Consider the following 26,112-nt stretch of genomic DNA (forward strand, 5'->3'; position numbering starts at 1 on the left):
AGAACGCTCGCTGGATAGAAGCTGAAGCCTATTATGAGGCTAAAGACTAATATATATATATATATATATATATACTTACCTATATTAAAATGGTATGATTCTTTAATGACAATTATAATTGTTATATTGTTGTTGATCTCGAATAATCAAAGAAATTCTATAAAAAAATATTATTGCTTTGTTAGGCTACGAACTTTTCAGCCCTCCTACTAGTATATAATAAACAAATGTACCAAGTTAAAGTTAACATAATAATTTGTTACATATAATTAGTGTAATGTATTCTGCCAAGCTGGTGCTTATCTAACGAAAAATATGTACTTCCTATAGGTAGGTATTGTATTTTGTACATATATCTTTGACGATCAAAGTGGTTAGATAGTGACAAGTAGATTTATTGTTGGCATTGCATTATCTGTATAACAATAATAATACCTAGAATTACGAACAATGAAGTTTACGAAGCTGAATTGATAAACTATAAATATTTGATATAAATAAACGTTTAATTTCTTATATAGAGGACATTAAAATTACGCGGAATGTTATTTTCTTTTATGGTGTTGCCGCTGTTGTTCATCGATCTCAGGAAGCACTGAAATTTTTACTGGATAGTCTATTTATTAAAACATCACAACCAAATGAATGGTACCACAGCGTACAGCTAGACAATAATAAAACGGGATTTAAAATTACATGAAAAAGTTAACGTAAATGCTGAATTTACAATCAGTTACTTATTGCCATCGGCAGCCATATTGCAAGGTCGACATTCGAGATTCAAAAATAAAGAGTGACGCACGAGGTTATTGACCCCGTTTAGGAGTTTACAGTAAGGATGCAATATCAATCAGAGCAAGTTTAAGGTAATTTGTTTAGTATAATATAGTATGTGAACGTCACAGTGGTTAGACGGACAATAAGACCAAAAATCTACTGTGTAGATTTTGGGTTTAATTCTCGACAAAATAATGATGTTGAGGAAATGACTATCAAAAGAAGTAATATTCTTATATATTTGAACAGTTTAATTTTAGGCTAGGGTTTTATGCTAAAAAGTGTATTTGGTTATTCCATTAGTATTTCTCGGTCATATGCCATATACTTGAATAATACATTAATATAACAGTGCTTTTTTGACAATTTGCAAGGAAAAATTATGTAAAAATATATACTAAAACCGTATACTTAAAATTACTCATGTAAACTAACTTGCTGTGAAGTGGGATTAATGTAAGGTAAAAATTCGGAGCAAGATTCAATATTGAACGTTAATTAAATAACGATTTGACATATGGAAGTAAAAGTTAGCGCTAAGTGTTGAATCGCATCCAAGATGAGTCATGTTGGCTTATTTCCACAGCATGTAAAAAACAAACAATTTTATGTAGATTGATGAAAAAGTAGCATTCCTAAATTGTAAAGCCCAAGATAATTTAATTAAAAACCAATAAAAATTTACCATCAATCATTGCCTTATCGGGGGATCTTGTCTATAATCTTAATAGTTCTACATTGTTAACATGAGGTAAAAGTAGAATACTTGTCTAGCTTAAATTAAACGAACGTTTTTTAGTCTAGTCTATTATCCATGGTGCACATTGGGCTACTAATAGATTCAATTATATTTTAAAATGCAATATACATTTTATAGCTGTTCTTATACCAAGACATATTCGTGTCTCCTTGATCAGCACGAGCTGCGACGAACTACGAAATATACTTTTACTCTATATACTCTTAAAATATTCGCGATATAGCTTCTATCGAAATGGGAATGCCTTGGTATTAACCAGAAGATGTCTGATATTTTAAAATAAGTTCTAATACCAATGGGGCATGATAACTATGGCACTTATCGAAAATCTGTAATATCTGGGCCTGAGTAAGATACTAACACAACAAAACCTTATTTATTAAGAAGAAACAAGCAGTATAGGCATGATAAACCAGTTTCACAGAGCAATTATAATTTTACATAAACATGACAACAGAAGGAAAGACAAGTAGACAATGCAATGTTGGCAGTGATCTAGAAATTATTTTTAATCTCAAGAAGGTAGCTCTAGAACTGTTTCTTTTTAAATATTCTAAAAGTAGACACATGGATAAATACACTTGGGTGGGTATAATATACTTGGGTTCCCCTCGTCAAATACATTCTTACGCGTCATGCTGGCGGAAGTACTTTCACATACAAAGAAATCTTTGTTTATTGAGATGTATATTGTAATGATGCTGGTTAATGTTCATCAATGATATAGGATACATAAAAACGAAGATAAATATGTCAAGATTTGTTTATTAATTGCTTTGCTAGATATTGATTTAATGCAAAGAAGGTAAGGTAACTATTTGTTTGTACTGGCAGTATTAAACATAATTTCTTATTTACTTTTACCTAGACCTTTCTCGTGACTCCAAAATTTGAACTTATCAGACTAACTTTAACATTGTCCGAAAGATTACCATGTCCTATGTGCACTTACACAAATATAAACACCGTTTCGACATAATGTTGTTATTTTTACGTGATTAAGTTAAACATCCGAATTTATTTCGCATTAATAATTTCAGCAGGAAACGATTTAATTGAAATATTTAGGAAAAATCTAAGTTCATCCGCAGTGGAGGTTTATGGGTATTCAACGTTACGTTATTAAAAAAACAACCTTGAAATGTCTACCTTCAAATGTATGTTCAAAATGTGTAGACTAAATAATTTGTTCCCCATGCGACACACATAACCTAATTGTATTAATAAAGGTTAAGAACCGAAAAGCCATTATAAAATGAAATGGAAAGCTCGAAGGCGTAATCTCAACGATGCGTTTCCTCTTCGAATATAACGCGTTGTTTAGTCATATATAATTCGGGTTAATTCCCACAATTTCCTGTTTTGCTGGTGCTGTATGACGTCATTATCTATAAGCTCTGGTTCAAGTAAACATCGTTTTAATAGAAATGCTATGGCAACAAAAGTACTTGGTTTCAATGATAGTTTGGTGTAGTAAGTGTTGACTAATATAGGGCCAATTTCGTTTCATAGAGCATTCAAAGACAAACCTAGATTTGCAATCAAACTACTTTAAAAAAACGAAATATTTCATTTTGCTGTCAACTCGGTGTCATGGACACAGCATTACAATAAAAAACTATGAAATCATAAAATGGGTTCAATGGAGTACCTCCAGATAGATTTGGACAAACTTTCAAACAATCAAAATCATATTGTTACTAAATTCGACGTTTTGACCCACAACGTCGATGAAATTAAACGGGTGATAGCACAAATTTCTGAGAAATTACTAGTATTAGAAGAGGCAGTATCTGACAGACGAATATTAAAGAATGAAATGACATATATGAAAAATAGAATAGATGAGCTTTTCGCGATTGTTAAGGAGGGGAAAGAAGATGTGTCTGTGAAGAGTGAGGATGTACGGGATGCGGAGTCTTGCCACTCTGGATTTTCCTGCACGTCTAGGGTAAATATAGTATTTTGGACACACAGTATTTTTTGATAAACCATAATTTACCGGCTAAACTAAGTGAGAATTCTTTACTGTTGTTGACATATGAAATATTGCTCAACAGAAGTAATGAAAGGATTTACATTATTATAAAGAACCTACAGCCTATTTGTACTTGGCTTGTCGAGCAAAAATCACTCGAATTGTATGGGTATAAAAAAAAACAATTAATTTAAATAATAGGGCAATGTGAAATAATTCTAAACAGTAGAGTGGAATGAAAAGTTTTACATGCTTTATACTTCAATGGACCTTGGTTTGGACGAGCAAAAATCTCGTCAGTTTACAAATATAACATTTTTTTAGAGGTTGTTAAAGGTCTTGCATATCGTAAGTATTGCATTTACTAGCTTATAGCATTACGTATGGTGAAAATATTCGTTGTTTTTAATTCAGCTGTGGTTGAATTCAATAAAACCACGTATATTGGCCAGAAGCTGCGTGGTTTTTGGTGGGGATATGCGCATGTATTTTTTGAGAAAACGAAACAGCGTGTGCGCATCAAATGCAAAAGTAATTGGAAGGGAACTAGCAAGTAGTTTTTTAAATCATTGGGTCATGTCGAGAAAACCGGAACGGGTCCAGCTCAGCTAGGTTTTCTGAGTAGGATATCTGGGAAGTTGAGTTGGAAGAAACACTATTTTATTACTGCAATTATTTATCATTGCAAGCCGAGCGTCCTAAACATTAATTGAACCAAATTATTGTAATGTACATTATTTATGCGCGTGTAAACTTTCACATAAACCGTGCGTTCGTTAAATTATTTTTATTTATACGCAGCAGCTCGCGCTGCTGATGTCATAAATATTTCTTGACGCATGTTTCAGTGTTTCTAAGGAAACTGTTCATTTACGAATGTACCTCCTCTACTTATATTTTATTGATGGGCCATACGACGTCCCATACAGCCTTAATGTCTACTTAAGTTGGATTTCTTCCATCGCACTCATTTTCTAACGGTCGTGTTAGTGGCGCCGTACAACTTCCTTCACTCTCTCTCTGGCAAGCGTCTGCCCCTGGGTGATGGGGAGACCTGTAAGGGCCTTCACTTATTCGGCAGCGAGTAGGGGAGGAGCTTTCCACTCTGCAAGTCACTAGATCTCTGCACGTCTCAAATAACTCAGGACACGTTGGCAACAAAGTGTCGAAAGACAATATTTTTACCTGTAATCGTCTTAGTATGGACACAGTTTCCTTAGCGTTGACTGAGTCACATGATTAGCTAAAGACAGACTATTATGAGTACTTTACATCTGAACTTGAGAAAAAAAGCTTCTAAATTCAAATACTACTCGCTTTTGCTACAAGTAGTTAGAACATCATTTGTCAGCTGACAATGGTGCTTGCCATAGAAACTTCTTCGAAGCAGTTACGATTAGTATTTTGCTTATAAAAACCTGGTATAAAAATGGCACGATCTATTTAATATTTTAAAATACATCTATAATGTTTTTAGAAGTTTAGCTCTTCAAATCCGTTGTTATTCAAGAATCTTAAAAATAACTTAATTTCAATAATTCTTAGAATGTGTGTATTTCGCATCAAATTATGTTAATTAAGTGTGAGGATCTCTCCCTATTTGCCTATGTAATAAACAGAATCATAACTGCAGTATTATCAAATGCTTATTAGTACAAATGCGCTAGAATCAGCGATCAAGAAAAATGTTCACACAGTGGAAAAACCATAATTCCCCTTTTCCTGCACACGGGTTAAAGTGACAGATGAGATCCGTGTCTTGTTATTACAGTAATGAGTAATGGCGGATAATTAGCTGGATCTAATTAGTGGCGCCGTCATGAGCACGCAGTGAAAGGTGTCCGAACTGTTCGTAGGTATTCCATGGGTCTTGTGATAAGTGTGGTCATGATGCCGCTCATGGGCATTAGTGCTACGATGCTGACGAGTGCTTTCTGCCTCATACTTAGTTGCTACAATGTCGAAAGCTCATATTGTGGACATGGATAAACATTCCGCTAACTTGGCGAATTACGCGCACGGTTATGCCAATCATTGCCGACAGTATACGTGAACTTTCGTATCGTTCCAATTAGTTAGAGAAATAATTTGACACCTCTTGAGCTAACCAAGAATATTTTACCGATCTTTAACTATAAATAGACCAAAACTTCTTTTTTTATATGGTCTGTTGTAGATTTATTATTATATCGTTAAGCGTAGCATTGCCTGATTCGCAATTCATTATGATAACAAGTATAAGTGTTAATACGTTGAAATTATAACGTAAAATTGGCTACTAAATATTCTAGTCAACCATACTATAAGTAAAAATAAACAGAAATATTTAACTACTGGAGCTCGGTAGGTGACAGTTTTAGCCGGATATTAAAATGTAAAGTCAATTTGTAAGGCGACTTAATTTTCGCTCATCCGGCAAATAAAGTCAAAGGGTATATGAAATCCGGTTTGGAATTAGAGGTGTATGTATGTTTTGATTATGGCAATATTTTGCTTAGTTGGGGGAAGGTTTGAACATGAATTTATGTACTTACTTAGATTGAGAGTGTCCATGGGTATGGCTTACCATCAGGTGAGCCTCCTACCCATGTTAAATTTAAAAAAAAATGTTTTAAATGCTTGCAAATGTAGAGCTCGTAACTAATTAATAAAAGGACTTACACTGTTATGCGCTAGCAATTGTGTAAAAAATATGCGATTGTAAAATATGCTTCCATAGCCAGTTACATACTATTGGAATTAATTAAAGTATGAAAAATCTTAACACGTTTTTGAAAAGACTTTTTGTTAGTCCTTGGGCGAACTTTTTAAACTCGTCTGTTGAGTCGTAACTGTCCATATTTAGCTCAGTTACTAAGAGCAACGCGTGCCCTCACGTAGTCTTATAAATAGACCATTTATGGATTCGTTCTACTACTAATAAAGCTACCAATAATGTATCGATAGCTGGAATTACTGTAATATGTTACTAATAACCAATACCGACAGGTCTCGGTTCCCATATTCAGATTTCCTTTGTTTCTTATAGAGCTTTAAGGTTTTAATAGTAAAAATGTTGAAGTTGGTTCATTAATCATTACCAATATTGGATATGTAACTAGTTTAGCCTAGTGATCGATTTGACTAAAGATTGACAAAATATTCCATTCCAACCAATTTCTAAACCTAAGTCGGAGACAAGACAACTGTGTAATCAGAAACGTGACTCAAGTCTGCTCTCAAGTCTTACTCCCGTACGTCCCGTACCGTAAATGGATCTTGGACTCAGATTACATCCGTTACTTTGATCATTTATATTTAATAGACAAAATGGTCAGCCTCCTGTGTCTAAACACGTCATCAATTTTTGGGTTTTATCATGCCGATTGCGTGATGAAGTCTCCCTTCACCGTAGGAGGAAGTATTCATTGCGCCTAAAGAAAGAAAATTCCATTGGTGCACAACCGTGATTCGAACCCACGGATTCTCTAACTATCTATCTGAATTTAACCTTACCAAATTTGCATGCACACATCTCTATATTTGGCGTTCATTCCTTTTACACCAAAGGAGGTAATTAGAATATTCTGACAATTAAAAATTGTCAAATGGAACAAACCTATTATTAGCGTAGATAATATAAGAAGAATTTTGTTTGCATACTCTATACTTAGGCCAAAATATTTTTGTTTTAATTGCGATTAATTTACAGGTTGCCATGACAACCGGTATAGATCGTGACACGATACGGTCTGCCTATGACGACGTGCGATCAGACGGTTCACCTACAGAATGGTAAGACAATATTTATAATACAGCTGACATAAAACTATTTCAATAACGTGAGCAACTCAGTATTACAGATATTTAACTATATTTGGGTCAAATTTTAATAGACGAGTATGTTTAAATTAAAAGTACCATAATACTGAGTACATAATACTTATATTCCAATTTCGATAACTAATCTCATCATGAGCACGATAACCATGCGGGCAAATATCATACAAAACTTGTTCGAAAAAAAATGATTTGCTAGCGAAATTGTATTCGCGAAAACATTCTCTATTTCTCTTTGTTTACTCATTCCTACATTCATAATCTCGTAGCTATAAAATCATTAGTAACATGTATTTACCATGTCTGTAATGTAATGTAATAAGTTTGGAATGTAAAACATCCCAGGATGTATGGTATGTAGGTGCAATGCAGGTTTCAATCATTCAATACAAACAAGCATTTAATGAAAATTAATGAGCGGATCAACGTGTTTACTAACGGACAGTCCTACTGACTGAGATTGTTTGCTAATTATATTTTTTGCTAGAAAACGCACTGTCCTTTTCTTGTAGTGCCTGAAGGTTGACATTTCAGTCAAGCAGTCAAACCGAAAGCTAAAATTAATTTTGATTATGTATTGAATATGGTTATATAGAAATTACTTTATTACAGGGCAGTTTTCAAATTTGAAGGAGCGCGGATAGTGTGTTCAGCGCGTGGCAGCGACTTCACCGAGTTCCGGACACAGTTCTCAGATGATGAAAGAGCTTTTGGTTACCTCAGGTACAAATTTAATGTATTTTATCTATAATCAAATTGTTAATTTTGGTAGATATTTTATGTTAGCAATTGTTTTCTGGTCAACTGTAATATGTTTACATCTAAGTCTGTGCTATGCTCAAACTGAAAGTGTTTTTGTCCAAAAATAGTTTAATTATAAAGTTTTGAATTTATTATGTCAAGTACCTAAATCAAATGAATGCCCACGACTCAGGGAATCCTAGTGTGGAGGGCTAGTGCACTCTTTTCACTACACATCTATTCATTATGTGTAAAAAAGTGTTTTGAAGTGAAACTTCTTCCATCCAGGTGAAACGCACCATCTTTTTCTTGTCCCTACCACGGTTGATTCGAAGCCATTAATAACAAAAAATATATAATAACGATAACAATTATAGTAATAATGCTATTACAATTAATAAAATTCTTTAATAATCTTAGTAGTAATAAGGTAAAATGAAATAATTGTATTATTTGTATTCATGTCTATGATAATGAAAGCCTTTCGTTAAACTTTATCTGATTTAACTTTATTTAACCAATTTCTGTAAAGTTGCATATAGTAGATCATTTTTCGAAAAATAAGGTCATAAAGAAGTTTCACTTCTTACGTGTGTACTAGTACGTACACTCACACATCTTTTTTTCTTTCATCATTCATTTCATAGTTTAAAAATCAGACTAAATCCATTATTACCACTCACAGTTAGTATACATTTAGATAGCTAAATAAGATATAAAAAGATAACGCACTAATAGATAAAATCACTGCAGGTTGCAAATGGGAGATGAAATGTCCAAACGCAAGAAATTTATGTTTGTGACGTGGGTTGGTCCTAACGTGTCGGTGATTAATCGAGCAAAGATGTCCACTGATAAAGCCATCATCAAAGATATTATTTCGGTAAGTATTCTTGTATAGTAAAACACTTGAATCTGTATTTTAAATACAAATTTTTGCAAGACACTAAAAAGGCTGTGCCATCCATTTATTTAAATCCGTAAGGAGTCTGCTGTTGATAACTACATGAGTAATTGTAAATTTGCTTGAATGGTGAAGGAAAACACTGTGAGGAAATCGGCTTGCGTCAGACTCAAAAAGTCGACTGTGTCAAGCACAGTGCTGATCACTTACTTGCCTATTACAAATGATTATGAAACAGATCCAGAAATCTGAGGCTCAAACCTAAAAAGGTTGTAGCGCCACTGTTTTTTTAAATATACTTTGTATATTCCGGAAATGGAAATGTAAAAAAAGTAAATAAGGAACGGCAGCTAGGATTTTTTTATAAATTTATTCAACACTAATAGTATGTTTAAATTACTAATTTATAATGAAAAGACTTCATTACACAACTTAAAAATTAAAAAGTATTAACTATAAAAGTTTTAAAATTATTTAATTGAAATAGTTGCTAATATGGATGATAATTCTAAATGGTTATTTTTTTACTTCCATGTATTCATATAAACCGGCTTACTTGATAATAAAACATGAGATTATATGAAAGATATTCAACATGCATGTTATCAAACAAAAGAAATTTTTAACAAAGCAATAATTATTATATCCTGTAATCTATATTATATCAATTGACATTTTTTATGATCTAATTGTTCAGTGACTAATGTATATGTGAATTGAACGGTAAAACTTAAAGTTTAAAGAATGTCTTTCTTAAAGAAGAAATAATTAAACATGCAGTTATTTAAATAAAATCATATAAATATTTTCTTACATTAAAGCCAACTGTTTGGGCTACTGCTGATATAAAATCATAGCCCACAATACATTTATACTTGGAAGAATCCAGATCAACCTCTCTATTTCCAGCAATGAGCTTTAATTCAACAAGTGTTGCAATTTGAGCTAGTAGGTTACTTGTTAAACCAATTTTTTCCTCTAAAATTGCATAGAATATTGCTAAAAGGCGATCCAGATTAAATACTTTTGGACCAAGCTGTGTGTTGAGTTTTTCAGTTATTTTAGCTTTTGCTCGCACTTGTTGTAGCCTTTTTCGTTGTTTTCCATGATTTTTCATAAATAATCGCTTGTCTTCTTTTGGCGGATTGTAGCTAGCTAAATAAGCTGCAATGAGTAAAAATTTGGCATAATATGGTAATTCAAAACTTTGAGCAAATGTCTTAGTAGATAAGAGTTGTAAGGTATTTTCATAATCACAATTAGGGTGAATTTTATTCTCCTTATCATTTGATATTTCTGTTGTATTCTGTGTACTTATTCTCAAATATAGCAGTTCTAGGCTACTTTTTAATATTGGAGCAATATGACGCCAAAGTTTTGATAGATCACTCGCATTTATTTCTTTCTTTATGATTGGCTCACAATATTTAACAAAATTTACTTTCGCCATGTGTTGCAGCTCGATCAGATCACGACACGGTCGGTAGAACACGCTTAAGAATGCATTAAGAAAGTTTGCAAATAACTCTGGCTTTTCATGTTCTTGATTGATGTCACTGTCTATTTCATAATTATGTTTCAAATAGTAAACAAATGCGTCATGTTTTAGAAGAATTATTTTTAATAGTTCTTCTTTAGTGTAGTTTGGAAAATATAACTGTATTGGCTCCCTGACACCCATTTTAAAATAAAAGTTGTCGTAAACAAGTTGACTTATGAAAATAGTACAAATATTAAGACAACACAATTCACGTAGCCTGAGGAAAGCAGATATTATACTATGGTCCATACATCTTAATCTTTCTGCTCTGTCGAATACTAAAACGACTGGATCGTATTTGATTATATCGGATAAACGGTTTAGATTATTAATTAAATCTGATAAAGTATCACACTTTGTGCCATGGTCTCCTTGTATACTTAGAATTTCTTCAAACATAATTTTTGCGGAATAACATTCAATACAGTCAATTAAAACGTATTTTAAATTCAAATGTTCTAATACTGTATTTACACACACAGTTTTGCCGGTAGCTAAACTTCCACTTAGGAATATCGAACACGGTAAAGTTTCGCCGTTATCACCTAAAAGTTCAACTAAATCGTTTAGTTGACTTTCTCTACAAGGCACTACGTTGTATAATTCTTCCATATTTAAATTATATTACAAGAACATAGTAATAAATTTAAAACTATCTAATATCTCTCAATTATTGGTTGTTGTGACTTGTGTTCACTGAGTCGGTCTGAGTTAACAGTCAACACTTGACAGTTTGAGTTATAGACTATAGATACTACAGACTACAAACATTATCAATTTATAGAATAAATTTCTTTGGCAGTCACCGTGCCGTATAAGTTTTACTGTTTCGATGAAGTTCTTAAGAAGCAAATGAGGGTCGTAGAATCCGCAGTAGTTCCTTTTATTGTTACAATTCGACGTAATTACTACATTATTTTATGTATAGTCAAAATCTCTTGCAGCTTATAGTTTATCATCATTGGATAATTGGAAAGCAAACTCTATATGTCTGTCTCTCTATATTTCACAAAAACATAAGGACCTGTAAATAGCCTCTATTCGTTACATTCTCATTTGTCTACAAGCAGTTGGGTATTTTTCTCTTATATAAAAATGTATACTTATACCAACGAACATTAAACCCGTTCACGTAACAATTTACGCTAATGGTTTAGTTTTAAAAATCAAATTCGTGATTTTTGTGTCTTTTTACTTTCTATTTTTAATGTATCATCTTTTTAGATTAGGTTGATTTTTTTTTGTTGTTCTTGTTTTGTTTTTATCTTAATAACTGTGTATAACATGTATTTTTGCACTACTTGCCTATCTTATGTAATTTAAAACATTTTTATTTATTTTTCCTCTTTACTCACAGTGGTTGCCTGGAAGAGATCGCTCGAAAGCGATAAGGCCGCCAGTTGCCGTCCTTTTGATTTAATTATGTTCAATTTTTTATTTTCTGTAGTGTAGCGAAGTGTTAATAAGTAAATTAAATAAAAAATAATTGTATTCCAGAATTTTGCTGTAGAGCTGCAATTGGAAAGTCAGGCTGAAATAGACATCGATCAATTTAAAGAAGCATTGAACAGAGCTGGTGGTGCTAACTATGGCACCGGTGTCAGGGATTTATGAACGAAATAAATCCACTTAGACTGTACCACAATCGCATGACTGAACTTATTTGAATAAATATACACTTTTTGTAATTTCAATACTGTATTATGACCTTGCATAAAATTAGGTTGTGGTTATATTTAATTAAAAACAAGACGTCATATGTCAATAGACATTTTGAGGTTTTTAATACATACATCTCGTATTATTGCATTCAAAACTGTGTATGTATGTGAATTAGCTAACGTATTGTTTCTGAAATTTTAAATTAAATTAGTTATTTATAACAGTGTTTCAGTTTATAACAAAGACGATAATTTTTTATTTATATAAACATATTTATACTAATATAAAATGTAACCAAATCTGGTATATATCTTGTATTAAATTTTATTGCCAAAAACTATGTATTTGCCATTTTGCAAGGGAATAATGTATGCATTTATATTTATCTTTGTTAGTCAAAATTTTTAACAATGATTAACTATGTAATGCTTTTTATACGCATAGGCTGCAATAACTACGATTTTTATTGAATTGACTGGCAAATAAAAATAAGTAAATAAAAGAAAATCTTTTATTTTTGTGTCCTAAGGTTTTTATTTTCTCAAAGAACTCTCTCAACTCCCAACTTCCAGTTTTATCTAAGTAGAACAGTTTTCATGGTTTTTATTTTTATTTTGTCTACATGGGTGCTAAATAATATTTAAAATTAACTGTTAATGCTAGACAAATTGCGAAGAAAAACTCAATTGAAGATCGCAATAGTATTATTTAATAATCCATACTTGAATTTCACTTGAATGTAAGCAGTGTCATCTCCAGTGTAGGTAAGTAGGGTGGACTCAATTTCCGCACTTAGACTCGTAATTGGTTGTGCGTTAAGTCCAGCCTAACTCCTTCCAGAAGCACAGAAGACTCCCGGGCACTTCACAGGCTTCGCGGAGCGACCTCACTGTTCCGAGGATTTTTGTACGTTGCTTAGCCACAGCCTCGCATTCCAGGACTACGTGGGTGACTGATTCCTCTGCGCTGAAACAGCCTCTGCATAAGGGGCTGTCGGTCGCGCCTAGGACGAAAAGATGTTTATTAAGGAGACAATGGCCCGTAATTGTCCCTGTCATTGTTGTGAGATTGGTTCTATTTAGGTTTAGAAGTCGCTTAGTAAGTTGCGGGTTCACAGCTGGCAGAGCCATTTTGAACTGTTTGCACTCCACACTTCGCGACCATCTTTGATGCTGGAGTTCCGGCGAATCCAGGTTCACATTAGCGAGAAGGGCAAGGGGAGGAGCGGATACGGGCCCGCCAATATTCCGGAGCCTCTTCTCGCAAGCTCGTCGGCAGCATCATTGTCGAGAGAACTGTGTCCCTCTATCTACTGCAAGGTAACTCTGTTGGTTAGAGCTATTGCCTCCAGTGCTTCGTGACACTCCAGTATTAGTTTGCTGTTTGTGTTTTTGTTTCCGAGCGCCATCAGCACAGATGCACTGTCGGATATTAACTTATGCAAATTTCATTAATTCCTAACCGCTGCACGGCTCTGGCTGCTTCGGTTAGAGCAACACATTCACATCTCCAGTGTAGTTCTCTGGTTTGATACAAATAAACTTAAGCTTAACGAAACGAAGACAAAATGTATTAAATTTGTAACTAGAAAAGGAAAAAAGTAGTAATGCTCAAATAATAATTAAAGATGAGGAAATAGATTTTGCATGCGGTGGGAATTACTTTAGATAGTAAACACCCTACACATAGAAGGTCATACGAATAGGCTAAGTTCTGTAGCGTTCTACGCTCTTGATTTGAGAACTGGCAGTGAATGTAAAATTAGGAGCATTTTATATACATTTTTTGTTTTTGACATTAATAAGTGTACATTGTGTTACCTATGTATAAATGATTTTGAATTTTTTTGACTCGGACAACTTGTGCCATAAAAAATGTATAATTAATGAAACAAGAATTTTTTTAAATGATTTATTAAGCTAAAAAATCTACACACATTTGGGTTTTATTTGTTTTAAAACATTGTACAGGTGAGTGCCGGGCAACTTTATTTATAAATAATAAAATGCAATAATCATACATATTTTATTAAATTACAAAAACATTTAACAAAATACATGTCCTTACAAGATGTTACAGGTTAATAATTTTTTTATAGGCAAAAGTTATTTTACTTGCAGAATTTGTAAGTTTCCAACTGGTATGTTTATGAAGATTTATAACCGTACAAGTGATCTTTATAATTTTATTACCAATTTTTGTATCTCATAAAAAATACTATCGAAATAATGATAATGTTACGGATTAAAACATGTTTATTTTTACAACTAAAAACTGTACTTTTCAATTCATGACTTCATAAAATAATCAAATAGGTAACGCTATTTAATCCGAAAACAACGATTTTATTGTTGCTTCATTTATTAGTTTTATGAGGTATGTTAGTGATATTTCTTAAATAATATTAATAAAGATTAATTATAAAAAATTCTTAATAAAATCCAAGCGCGACAAAAAATACTAGGAAGTCAATGCTAGCTTTTGCCAAACCAATATTGATTTAAAAAAAATTATTAAAAAAATATGATTTTACCGTAATCAGCGCATATAAAACCAGCTCTAAACACATTCAAAAGGAATAAAAACTTAGTAATCAAAATACGATATAAAACTTATCCTATACTTAACTAAGTGCAAATATGAAATACTTCTATATAATCACTGGGGCTGATATTCCGAAATGCTGTCTAAGTATGACTTTGGTACGTCAAATACGTATTGTATTTTCAGCAATATTTTATTCAGATCTGTACGGCTGTTGTGGCGATATTATTTTCTATTCTTTTATTTTATAGTATTAATTGTCCAGTGAAAGTGCACATTCTAGAATACATAGAACCATGTTTATTGTACTTTGACAATTGGGATAAGAAAATTATCATTATTAAAACAGTCAAAACTGGTTTAAGGCGACATCAAAAACTTCTATATTTTTAGAGATTTTCTCCAAATCAACAATTATTTTTAGTTCAATTAAATAATTATAATGATAATTTTCTCTTACCGTACCAACTTGTATATAAATTTATTACTACAATAAAAATAAAGTTCACTATTGCAAAACATTATAAAAATTGTGTAAAATTGTAAATCCATAGACAATTTAGCGCAATGGACTAAGGGCCTTGAGAAGACGGCTATTTGTATATTTCCCGAATAGCACGGACAATAGGGACACGCCGTAACCCGTCGCTCGTTCACCCTGAAACAGTATCACATATTATAAACATAACAAACTTACACAGAATGACACACCACAAATTAAATTTTTTTTTTTGAATGGATTCTCGCTGTTGGCCTTAAGGGCCTTTACAGCTTAGCTCGGCCAGAATGGCGTTTTATCCCGTGGCTAGCACAAGGGCGTCTCCTGTGAGACTCGAACCTCGGCTTGGGCCGTCGCGGGGTGGTCAATCGCCTGAAGGGCAGTACGGAAGCTAACTGGAATGAGCGAAGTGCGAAGTAAAGGTCCTCGCCTTCCCCGGTGAAGGCGGTTTTTTAATCTGTGTAGCTACAAATTACACTTTCAGTGTATTTATTATCAAAGTTAATAAATAGATCAAACCCTAAATGCTATATAATTCTAACATGTCGTTATGACATCGTGTTTCTTCACATGCACAACGCCATCTATCGCTTAAACAATTAATTAGTTTATGAATTTAGACATATTACATAGCCTTTTGTGTAATAACTAAATCTAATTCTTCAAGAACTGTTTTTTTTCATACGCATGGTCTAAAGAATGTGTTCGCTGTGATGAAAAGAGATAGATGATTCATTAGTTAGTGCAATAAAATTGATTGGTCTAACTAATTTATAATTTACACAAAATAAGCTTCTTTGAATGCATAATTCTAAAGAAATTTGATTTTTTTTTATAAATAAAATTTAGAAAAAATAAATCTCCAAATGCCTGTCAATATTATAACGCTAGGTTAACTGACATGTCCAGAAATGCGTGCATATCTCCAAAACTATTGAACAGTTTCTTATTTAATTTGAATATGTATGATATTGATCGGATCATTTCGATATGACTTTAGTATCCGATAAATTAGCATACAAACATACACAACCTTGAAAATAGATGACCATACCAAAACTTATTCAATTCCAACTATATAACAGGCAAAACATGCACAATATTTGAAGTCGAAAATAAGATTGTATAACCGAAATTTTAAAGTAGTACTTACAATGTGCGCAGGCGCAGCCATATCCACGTGAAGCCATTGTCCAGGGAAATCGAAGCCTAAATGTGCCAAAATAAAGAGACCAGCACAAGATGGCTGCGCGTTGTTTCGATCCTGTAATATCAAGAATACTTTATTGAGATATCATATCATCACGTTTTGGCTGTTACGACTATTGGTTTTTACGATCAAATATGAGAGGTCCTTACGATGTCGTTATAACGGATTTTGACTGTATTTTTAATTCTTTCGATATAGGGATGTGGTTGCTCCACACCAACTATACTTGACATACACCAATGTACTGTGTAAGTGGATTATAACGGTTTAAAGAACTTTATTGTTCATTACAAAAATATTATTATTTTGACATTAGAAACTTAATATATACGAACGAGATACATGTCAGCCGCCCTAATTTTAGTCTGGGCTCATTTTGACATGTATCTTTAATGCCTCTTTGAATTGGTTAAACACGCAAATTTTACGAATTTTAGACACCCTTAAAAATCCACAAAAATGTTTTGATTAACACTTACCGCAACACTATTCTTCATGTCGGCCACGTGACTGCAGAACTCTGTGAAGTGAAGCTCTGGCGCATATGGAAGAGCGTGTGTGAGGTCGCCCGATCTCAGTCCAGCTGATACACAGGCCCGCTCCAGGCTGGCTGCGTTCGATATAATCGCTGCGTGGTATTTACCGGTAGCTGTGCCCTGGAAAAAAAAAATATTGGTATAAACTTCTATCCCAAATGTGAAGTCGTACATTAAGAGTTAACGCAATCCAAAAACAATGATTTTTTAAAATTAATTAAATAAAAATTATATGGTTAAAATTAGTATTGTCTTTTGTTAAAATAGCTTTTACACATTAAAAAAAACACTTTTTGAACAGATTAAAGCTATTATTATTAAAAACTTATAATTATTTACTGTTCAAAAAGTGTTTTTCTTAATGGTTAAAAATTTCTAGTTTTGGAGTATTTTTCTATGCATACAATAATATTTGAAATATATAAAATATGTTATAATTAATAATATACAGTAGCAGTATAAAGTAGTTATTTTAGATACCTGTGCCCCGGTGAGTGTAGCCACATCAACAATGGTGTCAGCCTTCAAATCGCGACGAGCGTAGACCACGCCGTCGCTTAGTACAAGACGACCTAAAATTATACAATAATAATTTAATAGTAATAAACATACTATAGTGACATCTACAATCTGCGCATACACATCACTGCAATGACGTCATACCCTGAAACGCGTTAACGAAGATATGCCGGCCTTCGAGCCAGTCACCAGACGCCAGGTGAGACTTGTTGAGGGAACAGTACACCAGCCTTCCTCAACAATACTATATTACCTCGCATATACTAAGGGTAGTTCAGAAACGGGTTTTAGCGCGAAGGAGTTAGTCCCGTACGTCAAAAGTGCATTTGACACTTGGGAGTCGTGGTCGTCTAGTATCTAAATCTCATTCTAAGCATGCAAACTTCGGAATCCTAGCACTAACTTAACATTATTTTCATTAAACATTTATTAAGTCTGAGCTGAAAAAGCGTCTTGGGATTTGAGTCTTAACAGTTATTATTAAAAAATTTATAGTTATGTAAAGTAATTTTCTTAATATTGTTACGAAGACGGGTTGACTGCAATGTTTCTAGATTTTTCCACTAGTTAGAGTACTTTTCAGAAGGCTGTAATATGATTTCTGACCGTTTCAGGAGAGGCTCAATCACATATTAGTTAATTGTAATTTCCATAATGTTACCCTAGTTTTCAGGAAGCTGAAACATTTTTTCAGTCAGTTTCAGAACATGTGTAGTCGAGTGGTGCAGTTTTCAGGAGACCCGTTTTCAGGCCTGGTTATATCCCTTTGATGAAGGAATATTCTAGACCGAACTTTCTAGGTGTGAGACAAGGACGAAATGAGAGAGAGAGAGAGAGAGAGAGAGAGAGAGAGAGAGAGAGAGAGAGAGAGAGAGAGAGAGAGAGAGCAGAACATCAGAACTTTCTCGAAACTAGACTGAGCATTCTAGAACGCCGTACGACAAGGGCGGAGTAACGTGCGAAAGAGACAAAGAGTGCGGACGTTCTAGAATTGTGCAATCGCTACTCAGTAGCAAGCCCGCCTAGAGAGTTCTCGAATATTGTTTAGAATTATTCCCAGGGATATATAAGCGAGCCGAAACGCGACTAGTGACCTTTAGTTTGGAATGTGATAACAAGAGAGAAACACCGAAGCGATAAAGTACTGTGTGAAGTGTGCATAAGCGAAGTAATTAGTGACTGTGTTTTTGTGTGTTATTAGTGCATCTCTGCAATTAATTTGTGCCCATAAATTCCTCATTGATTTATCAAGATATAAACCTTTGAAGAAATCTACGGCATTTTCTATCCGATCCCCTAGCTCGTAACTATATCTTATAATATATAATATTTCTTAAAATTGATCATATAAGTATTCAAGTACAGCTTTTTAAAGTATTTATGATTCCATTTACTTTAAAGTTTTTGTAACGATATAAAACTAATTAACAAAATTGAATAATAATAAAAATCAAGCAAGTCTCATTTTACCAATTACTTTACTTCGCTATAAGGTTGCATATCCCTAAAGATAGAGGAATAAAACTTCATACCTTCCGCATCTGTGTTGTTGATTTCTACAGTGCGACCAGAGTACAACTGGTGAATGTCGTCTGGCCTGAAAGATAAGGTGAAAACCACTTTTAATGAGATTTCAACAAATATGAGACAGAATTTTGTCCGTTTGCCGACAAAGTCAACAGTCAACAGACAAAGTCAAAGATTTATAAGAATCAAATTACCTTTAAAGAATGAAACTAGGGCCAACATAATAAATGGTTATAGGCCTACTGGATTTACCATCAATTTTAATACCGCACAAACAATAATAATAAATGAATGTTTTTAATAGATGCCTACCAAACCATGTTGGATACATTACATTGTAAAGATGCTTAATTTTAGGTGCAATTATAAATCTTAAGTCTGTCTATACTTCCATATTAATATTTATGTACCTATGTATGAGCGAGGTACGCATTGACAAGCTATGTTATGAAATATATATATTTATATTTTCATATTTTTAATTCAGTTGCTCATAAAGTGGCGTATTGTAGAGACTTATAGCGTTCGAGATGTGGAGAAAAAACTTCATAAAAGTTTTTAAGATTCATACAAATATTTCTAAATAGAAGCTACTAATTTGTTTCATCAGATTTAATTATTTGAATCAATAAGTTAGGTTAGGTTTCATTTTATTTCATATCAATAAAAAATTCTACTAAAGACTTGGCTGTATGGGCATAAAAACAAACTTACCGAGTAGCATTGGGCCCAACTGAGTTTTCAGCTATGCATAAGACAGCATGTAAATTGACAGTGGGCTTAGCTCTAACTACAGCTGCAAAGGCACCTAAAACCGCTGCTGCCCCACCACAATCACCCTTCATGCCCACCATCGAAGCCTAGAATACGAAGATATTATTTCAATGCTATGAATTTGATGAACCAATTGTATGGACTAGAATATTTATTTTACCACAAAATTATACTATAACCTAATCTCTTTATTCATATGCAGATAAGGTATATTCATATAAGGTAAACAATTGTATCTACCCTGGCTTTAATGCTGAGGCCACCAGTGTCATAAACAATGCCCTTGCCAACCCAAGCCACAGTCTCTGTGGCTCCAGGGGCCATGTAAGACAAGGAAACCAGTGCTGGAGGTTTGGTGGCAGCCTTGCCGACTCCATAGATGCCACCCATTCCACGTTCAGCCAGTGCCTCGCCACGTATCACTGTTGGTTCAGCTATATCTAGCTTCTTGGCTACTTTACAGGCTTCCTATAAAAAAATATAATTTATATAAATCATAAAAAACTTAATGGTTTATTTTGATTCAATTAATTTTGTATAAATAAGTAAACTTAATTTTATATTTGCTTTACCTTTTTCGAAGCTGAAGGGGTGTGTGTTTTTTAAATTTGTATAATTTCCAACATATATATGTATAAATAGACATTAATAGTGCCTTTATTTTATATATTATTTTAGTCCAACTTTAAAAGTAATATTATAACTTGCAGTGATACTGACTTGAGGGATAATAACTAATTCTGCAGTAGTAAACACACCTCAACAAAAGCATCCACATCCATAATGTTAGCGGGGGTATCTGTAATTCTTGCAGCAAGGCGAACCGAATCAGCTACATCCTGTATAGTGCCAAGCTCTTCATTGGATAGGGTCCCATCTGTTAGGGCTTGCTCATTGGTACCTTCGTCTTCTGAGTCACCTTCTATGAATTATATACTTTGGCATAAGTATATAAATGGATATACCATTTGTGTGAGGTATTTTTTTATTTTCTATACAGTAATAAATACTCAGTATTTGGTATTTTACCATTATTGTTATTGGTAATATTGGCCTATCTGAAGAAATATATGATTTGATGATAAAACAATTAACTTAATTTGCTAACAAATTTTGTCAAACTTAAGAATTTATTAATACTAAAATTTTTGGCAACAAAAAAATACATTGAAATAATAATACATTTAATTAAAATTCTTAAACATTATTACTATGTAGAACTTACCATGATTAACAATAAATATCTCAACAGTGAGATTTGTGTTAGCTGGTGGGGCAGGCTGATTGGAGTTCAGTGGAGCAGAGCCAGACCGAGCCGAGTAGAGAGGGACTGACCTGGCTATGGCCACTGCACTGGCTAATACATCTCGTTTGCGACATACCAACTGTTAATACATAATTTAATGAGTAATAATAATAACTTATTAACATACTCATAAATTATTTATGCCTTTTGCCTAATTAAAACTAACAGAAATAAATTTCGGATAAATTTAACAGGTAAAAATCCCTAACAAAGTTCCGAACTTTTACAAAATTATAATATTATTAATTGATATAGGTAACTTAATCTATGCTTATTTATGAACACAATTTTCTTATAAAGGTTAAACAGCTAAATGCTAAAAATACTTACAACAATATACTCTTCAGCAGCAGAACGCAGTGCAGACTTGACAATTTTTGATAAAGAATGGTTTCTTGAGGGTGCAGTGTGCCTAGAACGTCTTGGAGGAAGCACACCAAGAGCAGCACCACGTGGCCATAACTCTGAGACATCACCAGGCGAAGTTACTGAGAGACCACGACGCCACACCTAGCGATAAGGATAACATTAGACAAATAGAGCATCGAAGCATGTGTCTCCAGTTAATTAAAATTGATAATTGCGTCTTATTTTTATTTGAAATTATTTTGTAATAAATCTCTCATAGAAATTTTACCTCTTCAGTTACTCTTGACTCAAGCTTGCACCTCACATCCTGCCAGGACAATGCTGAAAGATGAGCTGGCTGCCCCACAAACAAGACAGGTGTCTGTTCAGGCTCTGAAGCACTCAAACCCCAGCGAAACTTTATTGATGACATTCTGCAAACTAAATCATTATTCTTTTAATTAAGATCACATTTTACAAGTCACTAATTAAAGTAATACCTTGATACCAGTAGTTATGTCTATTTCAAACCTGCTAAAAGGAAATTTAATGTTCACACAACATAAAACTTGATTAAAATGATTACAAAAGAATTGAATACTATTAGCACTATCTTGATGTAAAATGTAAATGCCAACTAAGTAAATACTTTTATAACCTCATTAAAAATGCAAAGTAATGGCAATATTAATTGCTTTCAGGACAAGTCATTCACCTGATATGCGTAGTGATAAACGGGTAGTATTTACACTTGATAATGTCCTTAATAATATCATTTTTGTATAAATTATATAACTTAAGCATATAAAACACAGCGACAGACAACGCTGACTCGGAAATTCTAACGTTTCGCCGCTTAGTTCAAACTTATCAACTATTTAACTCACCCGAAACACGGCCTACCTAAAACACGTACTTTTTAATCTAGCACCACATAAACACGTATAAAGTATAGAATTTAAATATACAAATATATTCTTTGTAATAACAATTTTTATATTATGCTATAGTTATGTTGAACATTGCCGTCAAAACATTTTTCAATTTATTAATTTTTGCTTCGTAATTGTACACAATCGTAAATTAACACAGATGTCGAATAACTTCGTTATTCTGTCATAGCTGACTCATAGATATAGAATCGTCAGTTTTGACGATTTACTGATGTCAAGCGACAACCGGCAGTTTTGAGTTTTGACGTCTTTAACTTAAAAAGAGCAGTTTACAGATCGTACATACGAATCATCCACACATTTGGTCTTCGGTAGAAGAAATACGATTCGAGAAAAATAAGATAGTAAAAAATGTTATGATAAACCGAATCGGTATTTTATTCATGGCATTAACTCATATGAATCCAATAGTGAAAAGGCTATTCACTAACACTTATAAAGGCCAATGAATTGCCAACAGTAAATATAAATTTTGATATTATCTTATGTAGAGAGCGTACTTTCTTTGTAGCAATTAGAAATGTTAAATGGCATACCTTTTATTCGATAGTTTGTAAAAGCTCATTTAAGACGTGGGAAATACAAAAACGAACAAATTTGTAATTGAATATTTAATCCTTAAGTATTAAAAATACATAACAAAAAAGTTGTAAGCTGCGTGGTAACTTCTATAATTATTATTTTTATATAAGCGTTTTCATATTCGTCGACATTACAAAATTCAAATCCGGCGTGTTTAATACTAAACTTGAATAACTTTTAAATTTTCGTAATGACAGACTTCAACATAAATATTGAGTGCTACATTTTTGAAACAACATAATAATTCATCTTAACAATAGATTGTTCGGATACCCACCAAAGATTTAATTAAAAAAGTATTACTAGTTATAATACTTTATTGCTATTGTGTCGTCAAATATAATTGCCTATTTTGCAGTAATAATGTGTTCTTCAAACAAAATAGTTTAAATTATTCTTATATCGCAAGAGTCAAGAGGAAAATTAGACCCTCTGCCTCTGTAGAAGCATGATAATCTTTGTCTTAACTATAAACCCCGACCAGTACCATTAACCTTAGCAACCACATAATTTGTATTAATCACTAGCCACAGTTTCACATTTAATTTTAATATGATAAAGTACATTTAAATAAAAAGTTTTATTCAATAATTTTATAGTTACAGACTTGCGACACTGAGTTGAGGTAATAATTTATTTCTCACCAAATGTTTAGCATTCTTAATTTCTCCTTTGATCAAAGCACAGGAAGTATTGCTGAAACATTTGGGGGGAAACACAAGACTGATTATTTCACATTTTTGTACAAAATATACTTTAACACATGTCAATAAGGACGCTATTTCAATTCCATCAATTTTAATCCCCAAGGTAATAAAGATCTTGCAAATAGGATCATTGAATAGGCCCACAGTTTGGTTGTATGAATATTTTTTTCTATAATTATAAGTACTGAATCAGCCATAGATTAGCATAACCCTTCAACGACATGTATGCTGTGGAGCTTAGATAAAAATGTGAAATAACCATCGAAATTTTATACCTTAACGTATTTAAAATTTATGAATAAATACCCATAAAAAAATAATTAATAATTTAAAATATATATTTTAAAATAGCTGCAGTAATTTAATAAGGGCCAATACGACATATGGGTAAATTTTATTTAAATTCAAAACGGAACCTGTATCCTATAATATTGTCAATTATTTAAGATAAAATCCCGTGTACTTACAATTTCCATTCGTTTATTTGCCTAATGAGGTAAAACTAAAGTTTATACATAAATAGTATTATTTAGGCAAACAAACTCTTACGGGCTAAAACAAAAAAAAAATACTTGTCAACTGTCATCCAGCAAATAACCGAATGTAAACAAATATAATTGCCTTAAATAATTACATTCGTTAATTATTATAATTGATTTCGAGTTAACAACAACAACGACTAAACACGGACACTTTATTGTCAATTTAAGTGACAGTTAATTGTAAAGCGTATCTATTATCTGTGGATCACCACAGACATTGTACTGTTCTATTGGCATTTAAGGTTTTAAACCTAAAGCTATAGGAATTTTAAATCCAAATAAATAATTCACAATCACTTAATTAAAATTTAACAATTATGATTTCATATTTGTAAAGACAACTAAGCGCTAGTTAATTGTCAAACAAATCTTTGCAAGTAAAAGAACAATCTAAACTTGTATCTGAAATTATCTAAAAAGATTGTAAAAGTTTCTTAACACAATCTTGTGTTAGGAAACCTTTACATTCAATATATGTATTGCTTAGTCCTTAGTATATGGCCTCTGAATACCATATTTATAGCTGTTATTAAGCGCTATCTCTTAACCAAACGAAAAACTAGATACTTGCTCAATACCTAACAACATCGTGATAGGTTACAATAGGACAAACATCAAATAAAATAACATACATAATATTGTAAATTGCGTCTTAACACAAGGTAACAAAGACGCAAATACAACTAAATATATTTAATGGCCTATGTTTTTGAAGTCACTCTCGAGCTAAGTGAACAAAATCAACACTTAATCGTAACTTAACTTGATAGGTACCTAAAAACGTCTTTTAAGGCAAGTTCAATACTGAGAGCTAAGTTTCAAGTGTTCCAAGCCGTGATAATATTTCATCATCTGATAGTTAATAGAACAGGGGCACACCGGCAGGCAGCTTTTCTAATTTTGAGTGATACTGCCGCCCATGGATACTTAATGCCAGAGGGGTCGCGATTGCGTCGCCGGCCTCTTGTGTCTTGGTACGCTCTTTTCTCAAAGCACCCCAATTGGAATGGGTTCAGAAATACTTCAGTGAAAATGTTCATAACTTAGAACACCTGAAACATCCATTGCTTTTTTCGTATCACAAAACAATCACTGAAATTTTAATACTAATAATGGTAAATACAAATACACAATGTAAATTAACAATCCAACTACAATAATTTCAATATACCCTCAGTTTATTGTTAAATATTCTACCGTCTTTTTTTGTCATTTACGTAACGTCATTTATAAAGAAAAATATAGAAATATCGATTTCTGATCGATTTGTAAGAAAATTAATACGCTATTAATGTATTTTAAAAGCAAAGTACAAATTGTACAACTACCCTCTCTACGAATATTTAGTATTTCTTATACTTAACTCTCTCTTTAAGGAATATAACACGAGTAAAGGAGGACTGTCTCGCTCTTACATTTTATTGTCAACACAGTAGAAGCGAGACAGTCTGATAAGTGTCTAAGCCACAGACCTATTTTTTTTAAAGTAAATAAAGATTTGAATGTTAAAAATATATATATACATACAATTTCAATCCAGAATCTCGACGCTCATCATACATACATGTATTTTGTGCGTTTTATTTTGAATTACTAAGAATACTAGGATGAGGATTGACAACATAATTTCTTTCAAAGATACAACATGAAGAACTTATTTAGTGTTCGTTCGTCGTATACGCGTACATACAAATACGTACAATCTATTTCTGTAACATTGCTCTTTTGTCTGTGGCTTAGTAGTCATAAGTAGTAACGCTAAGTAGTAAGTAGAATAAAGCTGGAAGCGATAAGCAGACACAACCTCTAGCACAGCACTTCGCGCTGCGGTACATACTGAAAAAGATAAATATTTTATTGCTATGTATTTAGTCCGTGCGGAAA

At 32.8% G+C, this 26,112-nt stretch overlaps 4 protein-coding genes across 10 annotated transcripts in view; 1 reads left to right on the forward strand and 3 right to left on the reverse strand.

Moving 5' to 3' along the window:
- LOC123707337 (coactosin-like protein) overlaps positions 1 to 12,677 on the forward strand; it is a 17,996-nt gene extending 5,319 nt beyond the window's left edge. For 2 of the 3 annotated variants that reach the window (XM_045657326.1, XM_045657327.1), the window contains exons 2-5: positions 7,207 to 7,289; positions 7,947 to 8,057; positions 8,829 to 8,958; positions 12,017 to 12,677. In XM_045657326.1, coding sequence (XP_045513282.1) covers positions 7,207 to 7,289; positions 7,947 to 8,057; positions 8,829 to 8,958; positions 12,017 to 12,133 — 441 coding nt within the window. In that variant the 3' untranslated portion in view covers positions 12,134 to 12,677. Of the gene's footprint in view, positions 1 to 3,126; positions 3,489 to 7,206; positions 7,290 to 7,946; positions 8,058 to 8,828; positions 8,959 to 12,016 lie in introns of those variants that run through there. The other variant, XM_045657325.1, reaches the window with a different exon arrangement.
- Positions 9,472 to 11,218, reverse strand: LOC123707336 (origin recognition complex subunit 5). The gene has a single exon (XM_045657324.1). It carries the CDS (start codon positions 11,129 to 11,131, stop codon positions 9,764 to 9,766), a length of 1,368 nt encoding a protein of 455 aa, XP_045513280.1. The 5' UTR covers positions 11,132 to 11,218; the 3' UTR covers positions 9,472 to 9,763.
- A 1,515-nt stretch (positions 12,678 to 14,192) lies between the features above and the next one.
- LOC123707171 (probable aminopeptidase NPEPL1) lies at positions 14,193 to 22,536 on the reverse strand. 4 transcript variants are annotated; one of them, XM_045657004.1, is made up of 12 exons: positions 22,332 to 22,536; positions 21,734 to 21,885; positions 21,427 to 21,606; positions 21,016 to 21,175; positions 20,549 to 20,712; positions 20,031 to 20,258; positions 19,731 to 19,876; positions 19,022 to 19,086; positions 17,451 to 17,542; positions 16,914 to 17,090; positions 16,378 to 16,488; positions 14,193 to 15,383 (listed from the first exon to the last, which is right to left on the reverse strand). In XM_045657004.1, the coding sequence occupies exons 2-12, from the start codon at positions 21,875 to 21,877 to the stop codon at positions 15,285 to 15,287; spliced, it is 1,566 nt and encodes a 521-aa protein (XP_045512960.1). In that variant the 5' UTR covers positions 21,878 to 21,885; positions 22,332 to 22,536; the 3' UTR covers positions 14,193 to 15,284. The 4 variants fall into 4 exon arrangements, with proteins under 4 accessions (XP_045512960.1, XP_045512959.1, XP_045512961.1 ...); XM_045657003.1 differs by lacking the exon at positions 22,332 to 22,536 and adding an exon at positions 22,160 to 22,288; XM_045657005.1 differs by lacking the exon at positions 22,332 to 22,536 and adding an exon at positions 21,945 to 22,028.
- Positions 22,537 to 22,999: 463 nt separating this feature from the next.
- Positions 23,000 to 26,112, reverse strand: part of LOC123706637 (oxysterol-binding protein-related protein 3-like) — a 40,308-nt gene continuing 37,195 nt past the window's right edge. For both annotated transcript variants that reach the window (XM_045655908.1, XM_045655909.1), the window contains one exon: positions 23,000 to 26,064. The gene's annotated coding sequence lies outside the window, so the exon portion shown is untranslated. The remainder of the gene's footprint in view (positions 26,065 to 26,112) is intronic.

This window comes from Pieris brassicae, chromosome 3 (assembly GCF_905147105.1).
Source record: "Pieris brassicae chromosome 3, ilPieBrab1.1, whole genome shotgun sequence".
In the NCBI taxonomy this organism is placed as follows: domain Eukaryota; kingdom Metazoa; phylum Arthropoda; class Insecta; order Lepidoptera; family Pieridae; genus Pieris; species Pieris brassicae.